This window comes from Hemitrygon akajei, chromosome 2 (genome assembly GCF_048418815.1).
Source record: "Hemitrygon akajei chromosome 2, sHemAka1.3, whole genome shotgun sequence".
NCBI classification, from domain to species: Eukaryota; Metazoa; Chordata; class Chondrichthyes; order Myliobatiformes; family Dasyatidae; genus Hemitrygon; species Hemitrygon akajei.
This window is the reverse complement of record NC_133125.1, coordinates 105,642,485-105,657,192: the sequence shown is the minus strand read 5'-3', so window position 1 is coordinate 105,657,192 and position 14,708 is coordinate 105,642,485. Positions and strand designations below refer to the sequence as shown.

General features: G+C 42.5%; 1 protein-coding gene across 10 annotated transcripts in view; it reads right to left on the bottom strand.

Annotated features, from left to right (window-relative positions):
* The window catches only part of tfcp2l1 (transcription factor CP2-like 1), a 52,342-nt gene extending 42,076 nt beyond the window's left edge, over positions 1–10,266 (bottom strand). For 6 of the 10 annotated variants that reach the window (XM_073026841.1, XM_073026815.1, XM_073026803.1 and 3 more), the window contains exons 1-2: positions 1,533–1,671; positions 350–786 (exon numbers count right to left, since the gene is read on the bottom strand). Coding sequence is in view for 3 of the 10 variants with exons in the window: in XM_073026820.1 (XP_072882921.1) it covers positions 350–371 (22 nt within the window). In the remaining 7 variants the exon portion in view is untranslated. Of the gene's footprint in view, positions 1–349; positions 787–1,532; positions 1,685–9,999 lie in introns of those variants that run through there. The other 4 variants (XR_012096065.1, XR_012096064.1, XM_073026798.1 and 1 more) reach the window with 4 other exon arrangements.
* Positions 10,267–14,708: the final 4,442 nt, after the last annotated feature.

The following is a 14,708-nucleotide window of genomic DNA, read 5'->3' as shown; positions in this document are numbered from 1 at the left end:
AGGTAAACGAGCAGGTAACGTACCAGATAAGGAGCAGCCACGCCTTGCTATTAATGGGTATGTTGTTTGTGCAGGAATCCATGACATACGATTATCTTGAACAGGGTAACAGGGGCTCAGAGAAGATGCAATATTAGGAGGAAATACTAAGAAAACAATCAGGGCAGGAAATTCAGCCTCTGTTAAAGGTACGTCTAAACGGGACATCTGCTGCACTCTACTGAAGTCACTGGAGCTGAACTTCCAAGGCAGAGTTCAACTGGGACAAGCCACTCCATCATACGTTTAGCATGTATTACAGTGGATGAATTAACATCTTAAATTTAAATTTCACATGTAACTTTCTCACCTGTAACCTCCATAGTCTTCATTGGTTGAATCTACAATGCCTGAAGCTCTCTACCTCGTTAAATCAGCCCGAGTTTCACGCAACATTTTTGTTTTGTTTTTAGGTTGTGCATAAGGATTTCAGCTCCTTCTCGTCTAAAGAACTTCACCGAGGTTTACTCTCCACAGTAACCTCAGCTGCTGGTATTTGTATCAAGGGCTGCTTGGGTTGCCCTTGGCAATGCAAATCTGTGTAAGTTACGAGTGGGTTCAGAATCAAAGATGTCCAAAAGTAATAATCGCTTCGGTCTTCAGGGTAGCATTGCTCAATGGAGAGGAATGTAATTGGTGCTATCAGTTCAAAGTTCATTGGGTTAAAACCTCAAAGGAATGTCCATAGCAGAGCGTTTTAACCCTAGTTTCAGTTACATTTTAGGTCACAGAATGACATGGAGCGGTCTGCAGAAAAACACAACATATACAGTATTCCTCAGTAAAGCCCTCTCCCATTTTGCCTTTCTTTCTCGCTTCTTGTGCTGGAGCAGAATTTCCAAACATCAAAATTGCTGGCATTTTTTAAGATATATATTTTTTTTTTACAGACGCTGTGGAGTGGGAATTTGACTGTGAACAGCACTGCATCTGCTGACCAATTCTGACCTCATCAGAATTCCACACGCTCTCTATTTGCGATTGGACTTATTGTCCATAATTCAGGAATTAAACCATTGTGAGGGTTTATTGTTCAATTTGCCTGGGCTGATAAGCTATTGAAGAATTTGAAAGGCTGCACCCAATGTTCATAATCACCCCACCTTTGACCAATCTGAAATTCTAGTCCATAACCCACTCTGAGTCCCAATCCCAACCCCAATCTACACACCCTCCAAACATTTCACTGCCTAGAAAGAACCAATGGTTCATCAGTTTGGGAACACAAGGTCTGATTATCCTTCATACATTACCCACTGGCTCCAACATACTCCAGCCAATTGGATATTTTGGCATATGAACAGGCTGATGACGTTAGGAAAACAGATTGCAGCTGTAAGCTCACCAGTAGAAACAAGGAACACCATGGCAAAAGACAGCAACAAACTAAATAGTCCCATCGCAAACAGTGTGGCTATAGAGAACCAACATGAAAGGTCAAGTGAGGGAGAGAATGGATAAAAAAAACAATAGTTAATGCTCAGTTTTGATACCTTGGTTGAGATAGGTCAGAGTTTCTTCATGCAGTTTGACTGCAGGTGATGTGGCTGCACACAGCACGTACTGGAATGGGAGCAGCTTGGCATCAGTTCTTGGTGAAGGATTTGACTCCTCATGTTTAAAAACTGGCAATGTAAGGACATCACTGAAATGAAAGAGAAGTATTAATTTAAAAACTCACAGCTTACCCAACCAACTACATTCCATTTTTTCATATTGCATTCAACATAGTAGCATTTGAAGATGAAGATCATTTCACACTTTTGCCTCATCACCACCCGGTGATTTCCACAACTAACACTTGATGCAAACCTTACAGTTAGGCAGACATTTTCCAACTTCAGAATGACCCAAATTGCTTTATGGCCACCAAAAGCCATGAACAGAGGGATCTTCAGGGTCAAAGTAAGTTACTGCACGTGTTGATAGGATGGTTAAGAAGGCTCATCATATGTTAGCTTTCTTTAGTCAGGGTGATTGAGTTCAAGAGCCATGAGGTAATGCTGCAGCTCTATAAAACTCTGGTTACACCACATTTGCAGTATTGTGTTCAGTTTTGGTCACCTCATTATAGAAAGAGCATTGGAGAGGGTGCAGAGGAAATTTCCAGGATGCTACCTGGATTAGGGAGAATGTCTTCTGAGGAATAGTTGAGTGAGCCAGGTGTTTTCTCTTCGGAGAGGAAGAGGATGATAGGAGACTAGATAGAGGTGTATCAGATAATAACAGGCATACATAGATAATGCAGATAGGAAGTCCCATTGTCGCAGGGCGACAATAGCTAATGCAAGGAAAATAAAGTGGAATGACAGAGAGAGGCTTTTATTATATACAGACAGTGATAAGTGAATGGAACACACTGTCAGAGAAAGATACATTATGGAGACTCTTAAATAGGCACATTGTCAAAAGAAAATTGGAGGGCAATGTGGGAGAAAAGGGCTAGATTGATCTTGGAACAGGTTAAAAAGGCTGAAGTGTCGTATTGTTCAATAGCTCAGCACATCAAGGGAACCAACCTCTCCTCCATGGACTCTGTCTAGGATTCTTACTGCATTAGTAAGCAGGCAGCATAATCAAAGATCCCAGATCCCATCCACCACAATTATTCTCCTTCGTCCCTTCCCATCGAGCAGAGAATACAAAATCCTGAAAGCACATACCACCAGCTCCAACCCCAGTGCTACAGCTTCTACCCACTGTTACAAGACTATTGAATAAGATGGACTCTTGATTTCACAATTTACCTTACTGTGACTTTACTCTGTATTGTTATTGTTTTACCTGGTTCTTCCTCAATGCACTGTGTAATGATTTGATCTGTATTAACAGTATGCAAGACAACCTTTTCACTGTATCTCGGTACATATGACAATAATAAACCAATTTACCAAATACTAAATTACTATCATTGTCAAGATTTTATCCTCCTGAGAGATAATGTTTCAAAAGTTCATTCATAATAACATCTATTCTTAATATGCATAGAGCTGTTCAGATGTTACATGCCAAATTGTATGATATGGGTGATCACGGTCTTTCCATGACCATCATTGTTCTGGGCAACTTTTTCTACAGAATTGGTTGCTGCTGCCTTCTTCTAGACAGTGTCTTTACAAGACGGGTGACCCCCGCCATTACCAGTACTCTTCAGGGACTGTCTGCCTGGCGTCAGTGGTCACATAACCAGGACTTGTGATATGTACTAGCTGCTCATATGACCATCCACCACCTGCTCCCATCGCTTCAGTGGCCCTGGTCAGGGGGGGAGGGGGGGGCTTAAGCAGATGCTACACCTTGTCCAAGGTTGACCTGCAGGCTAGAGGAGGGAAGGAGCACCTTCAACTTCCTTTCATAGTGACGTATCTCCACCTCACCACCTTCTGTATAGAAGGTGGAAGTCAGAAATAGGAAGGGATCAATCACTGTGCTGGGAGTAGTCTATAGCCCCCCAAATAGCCCTTGGGACACCGAGGAGCAGATAAGCAGGCAGATTTTAGAATGGAGCAGGAAATACAGGGTAGTAGTTATGGGAGATTTCACCATCCCTCATATTGACTGGCACCTCCTGAGTGCAAGGGGGATAGATGGGGCTGAATTTGTCAGGTGTGTTCAAGAAAGATTCCTGACACAGTATGTGGACCGGCCGACGAGAGGAGAAGCTATACTGGATCTAGTTCTGGGTAATGAACCTGGTCAGGTGACAGACCTCTTGCTGGGGGAGCATTTTGTTGAGAGTGACCACAACTCCCTTAGCTTCAGTATAGCTATGGAAAGGGATAAAATTTGACAAAATGGTAAAGTGCTTAACTGGGGAAGGGCTAACTTTGAAGGGATGAGGCAGGAACTAGCGAGAGTAAATTGGAAACAGATTTTCAAAGGGGAAAGCACAGAAGTAATGTGGGAGAAGTTTAGGGACCACTTGAGCTGGGTTCAGGTTAGGTTTGTCCCACTGAGGCAAGGAAAAAATGGTAGGAAAAGGGAACCGTGGCTGACAAAACATGTGAGGCAACTCATCAAGAGGAAAAAGGAAGCATATGTTAGATATAAGAAGCAGGAAGTAGGAGAGGCTTATGAGAAATAGGGTAGCCAGGAAGGAGCTAAAGAAAGGACTTAGGAGAGCTTGAGGGGGGCATGAGAAGGCCTTGGCATGTAGGATTAAGGAGAACCCCAAGGCATTCTATGCGTATGTGAAGAATAGGAGGATGACGAGAACGAAGGTGGGACTGCTAAAGGATAAAGAGGGCAACATGTGCCTGGAGGCAAAGGAGGTTGGGGGGGTCCTAAATGAATACTTTGCATCAGTATTCACAAGTGAAAAGGATCGTGATCAGGATGAGGTCAAAATAGAGTGGTCCTGTGTGCTGGACAATGTGGAGATTAGGGAAGAAGTAGTACTGGATCTTCTTAAAAACATTAAGATTGATAAATCCCCAGGGCAGGATATGATACACCCCAGGTTGTTGTGGGAATTGAGAGAAGAGATCGCAGGAACATTAGCCATGATCTTTGAATCCTCTTTGGCTGCAGGGGAAGTGCTGGAGGACTGCAGAATGGCAAATGTAGTTCCCTTGTTTAAAAAAGGTAATAGGGAGAAACCTGGGAACTATAGACCGGTGAGTCTTACGTCGGTGGTATGTAAACTACTGGAAAGGATTCTTAAGGATAGGATCTACGAGCATTTGCAGAAGTACAGTCTACTCATGGATAGTCAACATGGCTTTGTGAAGGGAAGATCGTGCCTCACGAGCCTGATTGAGTTTTTTGAAGAGGTAACAAAAGAAATTGATGAAGGTAGGGCAGTGGATGTGGTCTACATGGACTTTAGCAAAGCATTTGACAAGGTCCCTCATGAGAGACTCATCCAGAAAGTCATGAGGCATGGGATAAGTGGAACCTTGGCTGTTTGGATAAAAAATTGGCTTAAAGGAAGAAAGCAGAGGGTAGTTGTGGAAGGAAAGTATTCTGCCTGGAGGTTGGTGACTAGTGGAGTGCCACAGGGTTCTGTCCTGGGACCCCTGCTATTTGTGATTTTTATAAATGGCCTGGATGTAGAGGTGGAAGGATGGGTGAGTAAGTTTGCGGATGACACGAAGATTGGAGGAGTTGTGGATGGAGCTGTAGGTTGTCAAAGGTTACAAGAGGATATAGACAGGATGCAAAATTGGGCAGAAAAATGGCAGATGGAGTTCAATCCGGACAAGTGTGAGGTGATGCATTTTGGGAGGACAAACCAGAAGACTGAGTACAGGATTAATGGTCAGTTACTTAAGAGTGTGGATGAACAAAGGGACCTTGGGGTTCAAATCCATACATCCCTCAAGGTCACTGCACAAGTTGATAGGGTAGTTAAGAAGGCCTATGGGATGCTAGGCTTCATTAACAGGGGGATTGAGTTCAAGAGTAGAGAGGTCATGTTGCAACTCTACAAATCTCCGGTGAGACCGCACTTAGAGTATTGTGTTCAATTCTGGTCACCTCATTATAGGAAGGATGTGGAAGCTATGGAGAGGGTGCAGAGGAGATTTACCAGGATGTTGCCTGGATTGGAGAACAAGTCATATGAAGCAAGGTTAGCAGAGCTGGGACTTTTCTCTTTGGAGCGTAGAAGAATGAGAGGGGACTTGATAGAGGTCGACAAGATTATGAGAGGCATAGATAGGGTGGATAGTCAGTACCTGTTTCCCAGGGCACAGATAGCAAACACCAGAGGGCATATGTACAAAATTAAGGGAGGGAAGTTTAGGGGAGACATCAGGGGTAAGTTTTTTTTTTACACAGAGGGTTGTGACTGCCTGGAATGACTTGCCAGGGATGGTGGTGGAGGCTAAAACATTAGGGGTATTTAAGAGCCTCTTGGACAGGCACATGGATGAAAGAAAAATGGAGGGTTATGGGGTAGTGTGGGTTTAGTACTTTTTTAAAGGATTATGTGGGTCAGCACAACAAGGAGGACTGAAGGGCCTGTACTGTGCTGTAGTGTTCTATGCTTCTAATTAGAGGAGCAAAAACACTGGATATAGAAAACATTCGCACAAAGGCTTGCTGCATTCCCGTGTGCTTATATTCGGAAATGAACTGGAATGAACAAAGACCTACAGTGCGTGGATTCTAAACACCGGTATAGAGCTAAATTGCCAGATTCTGACCAGCAAATTGAATGGAATTCTATACAGCACGTGACTCATTCAAACACACAATTAATGGTCACTTCTGATATTTGCTGTTTCTTTGTTTTCCTAAGAGTAGCAAAGCACTTTAAACAAGAGATGATAAGCAAGTCTAAGTCCTAACTAGATCTGATGCACAAACAAGAGAAAATCTACAGATGCTGGAAATCAGAGCAACACACACACAATACCCAGGAAGCACCCAAGGAAAAAAGCACGGTCGACATATCGGGCTGAAACCAAAGCTTCATGGAGTATCAAAGAACCAAAAGTCAGCGTTTGATCTCATGAACTTTAAAAAAGAATTAAACCCATGTGCATGGATATCTGCTTAAGGACTGTGATATTTTGATAAACTGTTGAACAGGTTATTTTATAGTGAACTTCTTCCCTTTCCTATTCCCTTCTGGAAGTGTACAGCAAACATTCCAGTAAGTCTTTGCTAGACAAACTTTTTTTATGCCATGGAGCCAAGGGGGTCTGTGGAACTGTGGTAAACTATGCGTATACCTGTCTGGACACACCCCTCTGCTGACTGCTCCTGTGGCTCCTCCCACAGACCCCTGTATAAAGGCGATTGGGGCACTGCTCCTCCCTCAGTCTTCGACATATCGTGCTCCCTTTTTGCTGTTAATAAAAGCCTATCCTTCACTTCCAGTCTCCTAGAGTTATTGATGGTGCATCAGGAACCCTGGTTGGAAACCCCTGCCCTAGAATGAGTGTTGCCCGGCCATTCTGTGCAGGTTTGATCAACATATTTGAGCTTGTTCAACTCTTTCTCCCCCTAGTCATAGAAGAGAATGGAACAGAACTTTAATGTCATTGCTCAAGGCAATGAGATTGTGGTGTCACTCCAGTCATGCAAAACAGAAATTCACAATACATGCAGTACCATGTAATTTTTTTAAAAATCCCATCTTTACATGCAACAAGTGACTTCGATAGTCCATAACACTCAAAGCAAGAATTACAGCAAGGAAGTAGGCCCATTGACTCAATGCGTCCATGCCAATCAAGATGCCTACCTCAGATAGACCCATTTGTTTGAATTTGCCCTGTTCCTTCCACTTGGGCAGTCAGCACAAATGGTAATGTAGATTCTGTGTACATCTTTTATGGTCTATGCATTGCCCTAGACGTTCATCTAGTCTCAGTTGCAAAATACTTTATTTAAGTATGTCCTTCCATTCCAAATTGATTTTCCCCAAACTTAGTGGGGTCTGTTTGATATTGTGACTGATAGCTGGACTTTAAAATAATAATGAAATGAAGAGAGAGGAGGTTAGTGCAGAAAAGTAGCACCGAGGTAAAATGTCAACTGTGATCTTATTGAACGGCAGAGAAAATATGACGAGCCAGTGGACTAGTTGAGATTCCTTATCTTATCATTGGATCTTATTTTTCAACCATTTGGAGAAACACTTAAAAGTGTTCGAAGCAGCTCCAGTTTCTATGCTCGTTGAACCTCAATGTATATAAAACTTTGGCAGAGACAGGCAAACTGAAATAGCACACAGAAAATGCTAAAGAAAAATCCCGTAACCTTTGCCCATAATCACATAATCGGTGGTTGCACTGATGTGCTGTATTGATGTTCTCATTTGCATTATTTTCTTTTTTAATTTATAGTCACTATGGGTCTTGCTGTACAAAATAGCAAATTTCAGGACATAGGTTAGTGATATTGAGCCAGATTCGGAGACTGTTCATATTCTCTCAACTTTAATTTTCATACTGACTCATTTTCCATTAATACCGCTAGTGGCAATATGTACTATGTAAACTTGTATTTTTACTTTAATGTTGTACAAGTCCTTCCTGCGGTTTTCTGTATCAATGTTTCCCCGTTCACCTGGTGAATTGGATACAAATCTGACTTGGTGATAGGAAGAAGAGGGGAGAGCGGTGGGAGGAACGCTTTTGTGATTGGAAGTCTGTAACCTGCGGCGTCCCTCGAGGATGGGTGGAAGGGCCCTTGTTTACGGTACTATCTTAATGACTTGGACATTGAGGTAGGAGGTTTAAGGAGGACACAAAAGAGAGTGAAGGAAGGTACAGCAGGATACAAATCAGTTGGAAAGCTGGGTGGAGGATTGACTGGTGGAATTTAATCCTGACACGAGCCAGTTCATACAGCTGCAGGGGGTGGGAACAAATATTGGTAGGACATGTACAGGGATTGAGAGAGCATTTAGGAACAAAGAGTTCAAATCCATAGTTCCATGAAATTGTCAGCACAGATCAATAGGGTGGTGAAGATGGTCGATAACATGCTCGCCTTCATAAATTGGGACACAATATTGCAATTTTAGAAAATACTGGTTTGTTGGATTACTATGCACAGTTCTCGTCACCGTATTATAGAAATGACGCGGTTGCATTGGAGAATGCAAGGGAGCTGCTTGGGTTGAAGGACTGTAGCAAATGGGGAGAGATCGGATAAGCTGGGTTTTCTTTTCCCACCATACGAGGAGGATGAGGGAACAACCTGATAAAGCTACAGTATATGTACACAATTACAAATAGGATATGAACAGCAAATTCTTTTCTTCATCTCTCCCTTTGAGAGCACAAACTTCATGAATACAACCTAGACACACACAGACACCTCACACACGGAGATACCCCTTTTTCCCTTATTAGGGAGAGAGAGCCTGTGGTACGTCGAATACAGGGTGAATGAGTAGTCTTTGGGGTACTGCAAGTCTGTCTTTATTGATGCTTTGCTGCGCGCTTGAGTGCTCGGTGGGGGGGGTGATGGTTTTTTTGCTGGTGGGAGGGGGGGATGTTGCTTTACTGCTGTTTACACATGGAGGGGGCTGGGGAGGGGGGCTTTGGGGTTCTAACATTTAACTGTCGTTCATTCTTCGGGACACAACTGTTTTTGTGGATATTTGCGAAGAAAAAGCATTTCAGGATGTATATTGTATACATTTCTCTGACATTAAATGGACCTTTCAATAACACAAGTGTAATAATATGAACGCAATATTATTAATCCAGACGCTTCCCGGTCAATACACTGACCCAGAATTTCCACAGACAGTAGGTGCAATCCTAATTAATAAAATATAAAGCATGTAAACATAACTAATACAAAACAAATATTTCAAACTAATAAAATTATTTCAACAACTCAACGGGTTGTTTTCATACTTTTCATACCGCGACAACGTTCTTTCCAGCTGACAACCGCTCGAGTGGACCGCCTGCAGTCTTTTCCTCCCCAGAACAGAAATGTCTAATAGGAGAGGGCATAATTTGAAGGTGACAGAAGGAAAGCATAGGGGAGATGTCTGTGTAGTTTTTTTTTAAACACAGTGAGGCAAGTGTATGGAACGCGCTACCGGGGTGGGGGTGAATGTAGATACATTAGGGACATTTAAGCAAATTGAAAGGGAAAAAAGCGAAGGGCTACGTGAGAGGGAAAGGGTTAGATGCTTTTGGGGTAGGTTGATAGGTCGCTACAACATCGTGGGCCGAATGGCAGGACACTTCTTTGTTCTACGAAGTTCTTTCCACGGCGCCTGACAACTTAATTCCACGACCACTCAACGCGAAGTAGAAAATGTCACAACATAAAAATGACATAAAAGTTGCGAGGGTCTTTCACTTCTAAAACCCAAACCGTCTCACCGGCAGCCTGTCCCACGCTATACAACTAGCCGCAATTCTTGTCCCCGAGTCCCTGGGATTACTTTTATTCTCCCCTTTGCGACATTTAATGGTCCTGGAGGTTGTTTTGAAACTTGCTCTTGAACGCCGGTCTTTCCAAAGTAATGGTACTTACCGGAGGTAGTTGGTGGTGCTGTGTTGTTGGTGATTATACTGTTCGGGCTGCGTGTGCCAAAATAACATGCTGAAATTATCTCCACGCAGGGCGACCGAGACGAGGAGAACTCAGCAAAATTAACTTCTCCCCGAGTCACAGTCCAACGCCCCCGGGAGCCGCTTATATTCCCCAAGTGACGTCAAGGTCAGATCTCCTACCGCGACTGACCCACCTCTAGAGAAGCCAGCAGCTCCAACCCTTGCCTCAAATATCACCGACCTTCTAACTTTTCACCTTTCAAATGCAACGTGATTGCGCACTTTTTTTTTAAAAAAAGTGTTTAGCAAAGAGCTGTGTCTCGCTAGGACAGTTTTCGGAAACGCAGAGACAGGGAAGAGTTGAGATTTCGAAAGCTGATCTCGAACACCCCGAGGGGAAGGTGGGTGGGCCAAGGTCACCCTCGCAACCCGGTTTCACAAAGAGCAACAAACTCGCATTTACCTTGGGATTAAATCCCGCGTGCAAAGACAACGTGCAACTTTGTAGGGAAACCCTAAATATACCCTCAAAACACAAATCAAAAGGCATTTGATCAATCTCTTGAGGCAAAAAAGAAAATAATGAAACACCAGCAAGCGTCATTTCTGACCCGCTGAATTTTCCCAACATTTTCGGATTTTAGAGTCAGAGTTTTAACAGCAGGAAACGAGCTCTTCGGCGACTGTCTAAACTGACCTTTGACCTATCCATACCGATCCTATTTGCCTTCATTAGAACCATATCCTTCTATGCCTTGTTTACTTAAGTGTCTTTCTAAATACCAAGTCATTTTCTTCCATTCCCCTATCTCCTCCTATGAGCAGCTAGTGCATATCACAGGTCCTGGTTATGTGACCCTGACACCAGACACACAATCTCTGAAGAGTATTAAAAATGGCTGGGGGCATGCATCTTGTAAAGACACTGCCCAGAAGGCAGCAATTGCAAACCACTAAAGTAGAAATATTTGCCAAACTCAACCATGGTCATAGACAGACCATGATCACCCATGTCATATGACACGCACATAACAAATGAATGAATACAGCCAGATCAGCTTTGGAGAAACCAACCACAGACTAGGTGACTATTTTGCAGAGAACATGCATTCAATCCACAAGGGTGACCATTAGATATTGGTTCCCTGCCACTATAATTTTATACCTCACTGCCAATCTGTCTGTGACCTCTTGCACAGTTATAACATGGCTGAGATCATATAATTGCAAAGAAATCACAACAGCACCTCTACTTCCTCATGAGCCTTGGCATGTCATCAAAAACCTTGGCAAACTTCTATAGGTGTGGTGGAAAGTGTGCTAATGCCTTTGAGTGGAAAATCCTAAAAAAGTACATCATGACTAAAACTTTCCCAACCACTGAGCACATCTACATGAAATGTTGCTGCAGAAAATCAGCATCAATCATCATAGATCTTCACCACCCTGGCTATGCTCTTGTTGCTGCCAACACATAGAAGGTACAAGTGCCTCAGGACTCACACTACCAAGTTCAAGAACAGTTGCTACCCCTCAACCATCAGGCTCTTGAATAAAAATGGATAACTACAGTCATTTAAGGACTCTTGTAATGTTATTTCATGCTCATTATTTATTGCTATTTATGTCTACGTTTGCACAGTTGTTTACAGTTACTGTTCTATAGATTTGCTAAGTATGCCTGCAGAAAAAGAATCTCAGGGTTGTATGTGGTGACGTGTATGTACATCTTGAATTTTGAGATCAAACCTGATGAGCAGCAACTTATCTGTCTGGACAATGTTGCCACCTTCTGGAATCAACACTAAAGTCTACAACTTCAAATAAAGCACATTCTCTGTATCAAAATTGGTTATTTCTGAAGTAAGTCAGCCATCTATGATATTGATTCAGTTGTTTCCTTCATCTATTAGTACAACCTGACCTTGAAGACATGCCTGACAGCCCAGCATTTCATAACATTTAACATTTTGGACCAACTGATCACATGGGACCTCTTTGCTCCTATTATCCTGTAATTGCCTCCTTTAATTCACTGACCAGAGGACAGGTCATGATGACCTTATCATATCACTGATGCTGCCTTTCCCTCCTCCATCTCCTTTTATGAAACTAATTTATTTTGCCCTTTTCCCTATCTGACTTTAGCTGCTATCTCTGAAGCTCTTTCCACAGATGCTCTCTGGCCAAAACATTCAGGAATAGCTATTACCCTGCAAACATCAGGCTTTTGAATCAGAAAGGATAACTTCACTTGCCACATCACTGAACTGTTCCCACACTATATGGTCTCACTTTCAAGGTCTCTGCAACACATTTTCTTGATATTTATTGTTTATTTGTTTTTTTTCTTGTTTTATATTTGAAGTTTATTGTATTTTCCTGTTGGGTGCAGTCTTTCATTGATTCTACTGTGTTTCTTGTACTGTAATTGCTCAAAGAAAATGAATCTTATGTTTGTATATGGTGGCATATATGTACTTTAATAACAAATTTACTTTGAATTTTTACTTCCATCATTTTCTGTTTTTATTTCTGATTTGGCAAGATGGAAAAATGGGCTTTAAGTTGATGGAATTCAGTGCAAGTGTGAGAGGTTGCACTTTGCAGGACAAACCAGGGTAGGACTTACACAGTGAACAGTTGGACACTCAGGTGTGCGGTAGAACAAGTATATCAGGGAATGCCTTGAAAGTGTTATCATGGGTAAACAGGATTGCAAAGAGAACTCTTGGCACATTGGCCTTCATTTGAGTACAGGAGTTGCGATTTTATACTAATCTGTTGGGAGTTGGCTACTGTATATGGAGCTCTCGCTGTGGCCTCCTCTACATTTGTAAGACAAAGTTTTGGGGATAGCTTTATTGAGCACTTCTGCTCCACTCCCAAAAAGCAGGATTTCCTGATGGCCAACCATTTTAATTCCAATCACTACAGCCACTGATGAGGCCACTAAGGTTGGAGCAACAACTTACAATGTCTAGGGAGCCTCCAACCTGATGGCATGAACATAGATTTCTCTATCTTCCAGTAACTTTTCCCCCTCCCCACTTCTTCATTTCCCCATTCTGGCCCCCCACTCTCCACTTCTCATCTGCCTATCACCTCATCCCAACTGCTCCTTTCCTTTCTCCCATGGTCTGCCTCTCCACTCCCACCAGATTCCTCCTCCTCCAGCCCTTTCCCTTTTCTACCGATCATCTCCCAGCTTCTTTATCTTTCTCAATCTTCATTGCTTGGAAGAATGAAATAAGACCTCATTGAAACTTACAAAAATACTTTAAGGGCTTGGTAGGTCAGGTGGAAGGAGGGTGTTTCCACTGAGCGGTACAAGGCAGGGGCACTATTTGAGAATATGAGGTAGGGTTTTTTTTGAAAAATAGTAACACACACAAAATGCTGGAGGAATTCAGCAAGTCAGACAACGTTTACAGAAAGAAACAAGCAGTCATTGTTTCAGGCCAAGGTCCCTCACCAGGCTTTTTACAAATTTGGCAAATTGGTTTATTAAGATACAATGAAAACCTTTGTTTCGAATGCTATCCATACATCATTTCATCAGAACAGTGCATTGATGGCTACAACAACAGAATGCAGAATAAAGTACCACTGTTGCAAAGAAAGTGCTGTGCAGGCAGACGACGAGGTGAAAGGCATAGGTAGCTTGTGAGGTCAAGAATCCAAGTTAATGCGATAAGGCACCACAATGTTTTGTATCTTCTGCTCAATGGAAAGGGGGAAAAGAGAGAATGTCTGGGTGGGTGGTGTCTTTAACTATGCTGGTTGCTTTACAGAGGCAGTAAGAAGAGTAGATAGAGTCCATGGAGGGGAAGCTAGTCAGACCAGAGGACACAGCCTCAGAATACAAGGACAGAGATGAAGAGGAACTTCTTTAGCCAGAGATTCTAATAGCTAATCAAGTTTATCCAATAACAATGGATGCCATTTGTCTAGTTTGACAACATACTTCACAGGAGTCCCATTAAACAAAAATAAGTCATCAATTTGTTGTGTCTCTACACAACTACACATATATTAAATAAAATCATGCACATGGGAGATGGCTTTAACTGGTGTATTCACATTTTCAGTGAGAGAGAACAATGCACATGCATAGATAACAGCACATGTACAGACAGCAGATAAATACAGTGCTAAGGGGGAGGGAATCATTGCTCTAAAATAAATAGATCCATACATTACACTTCTGTCTCCTTTAGGTTAATGCACCATAAAAAATGTATATGTACAAAATATTCAATTCCCTTTTCACAATCCATATTTCAAATAGACTGTTATTGTGAAAGCATGTTTACCACTAACTTCACAGTTCTAAAGGTTCAGTCTTTTGGGTGGTGCTCTGTTTCTTTCAGAATAGCGCTTCTGGATCTGTGGAGTGGCATCGGGTTTGGCAGTTGTCTTGTTTGAGACAATGTTCTTGGTTTCTGGTGTCACGTTGCTTCAGTGACATGACCATAACTGAGAGGCAAGTCTGGTGACTGTAATGTGTCCATCTTGTTGGATGCAATCAACTCAGGTATGTTCTTCAGTTAAGCATCCAGTAGCTGGTCCACATGATGTCTCCATGTCTGATCTCCAACATCCAACAGTATGTCAGTGGTCCAGGTCTTGTAGCGATCCTACAGGGTGTCTTCTCAGTAATCATGCACTAGGACCTCCTGTCCAATC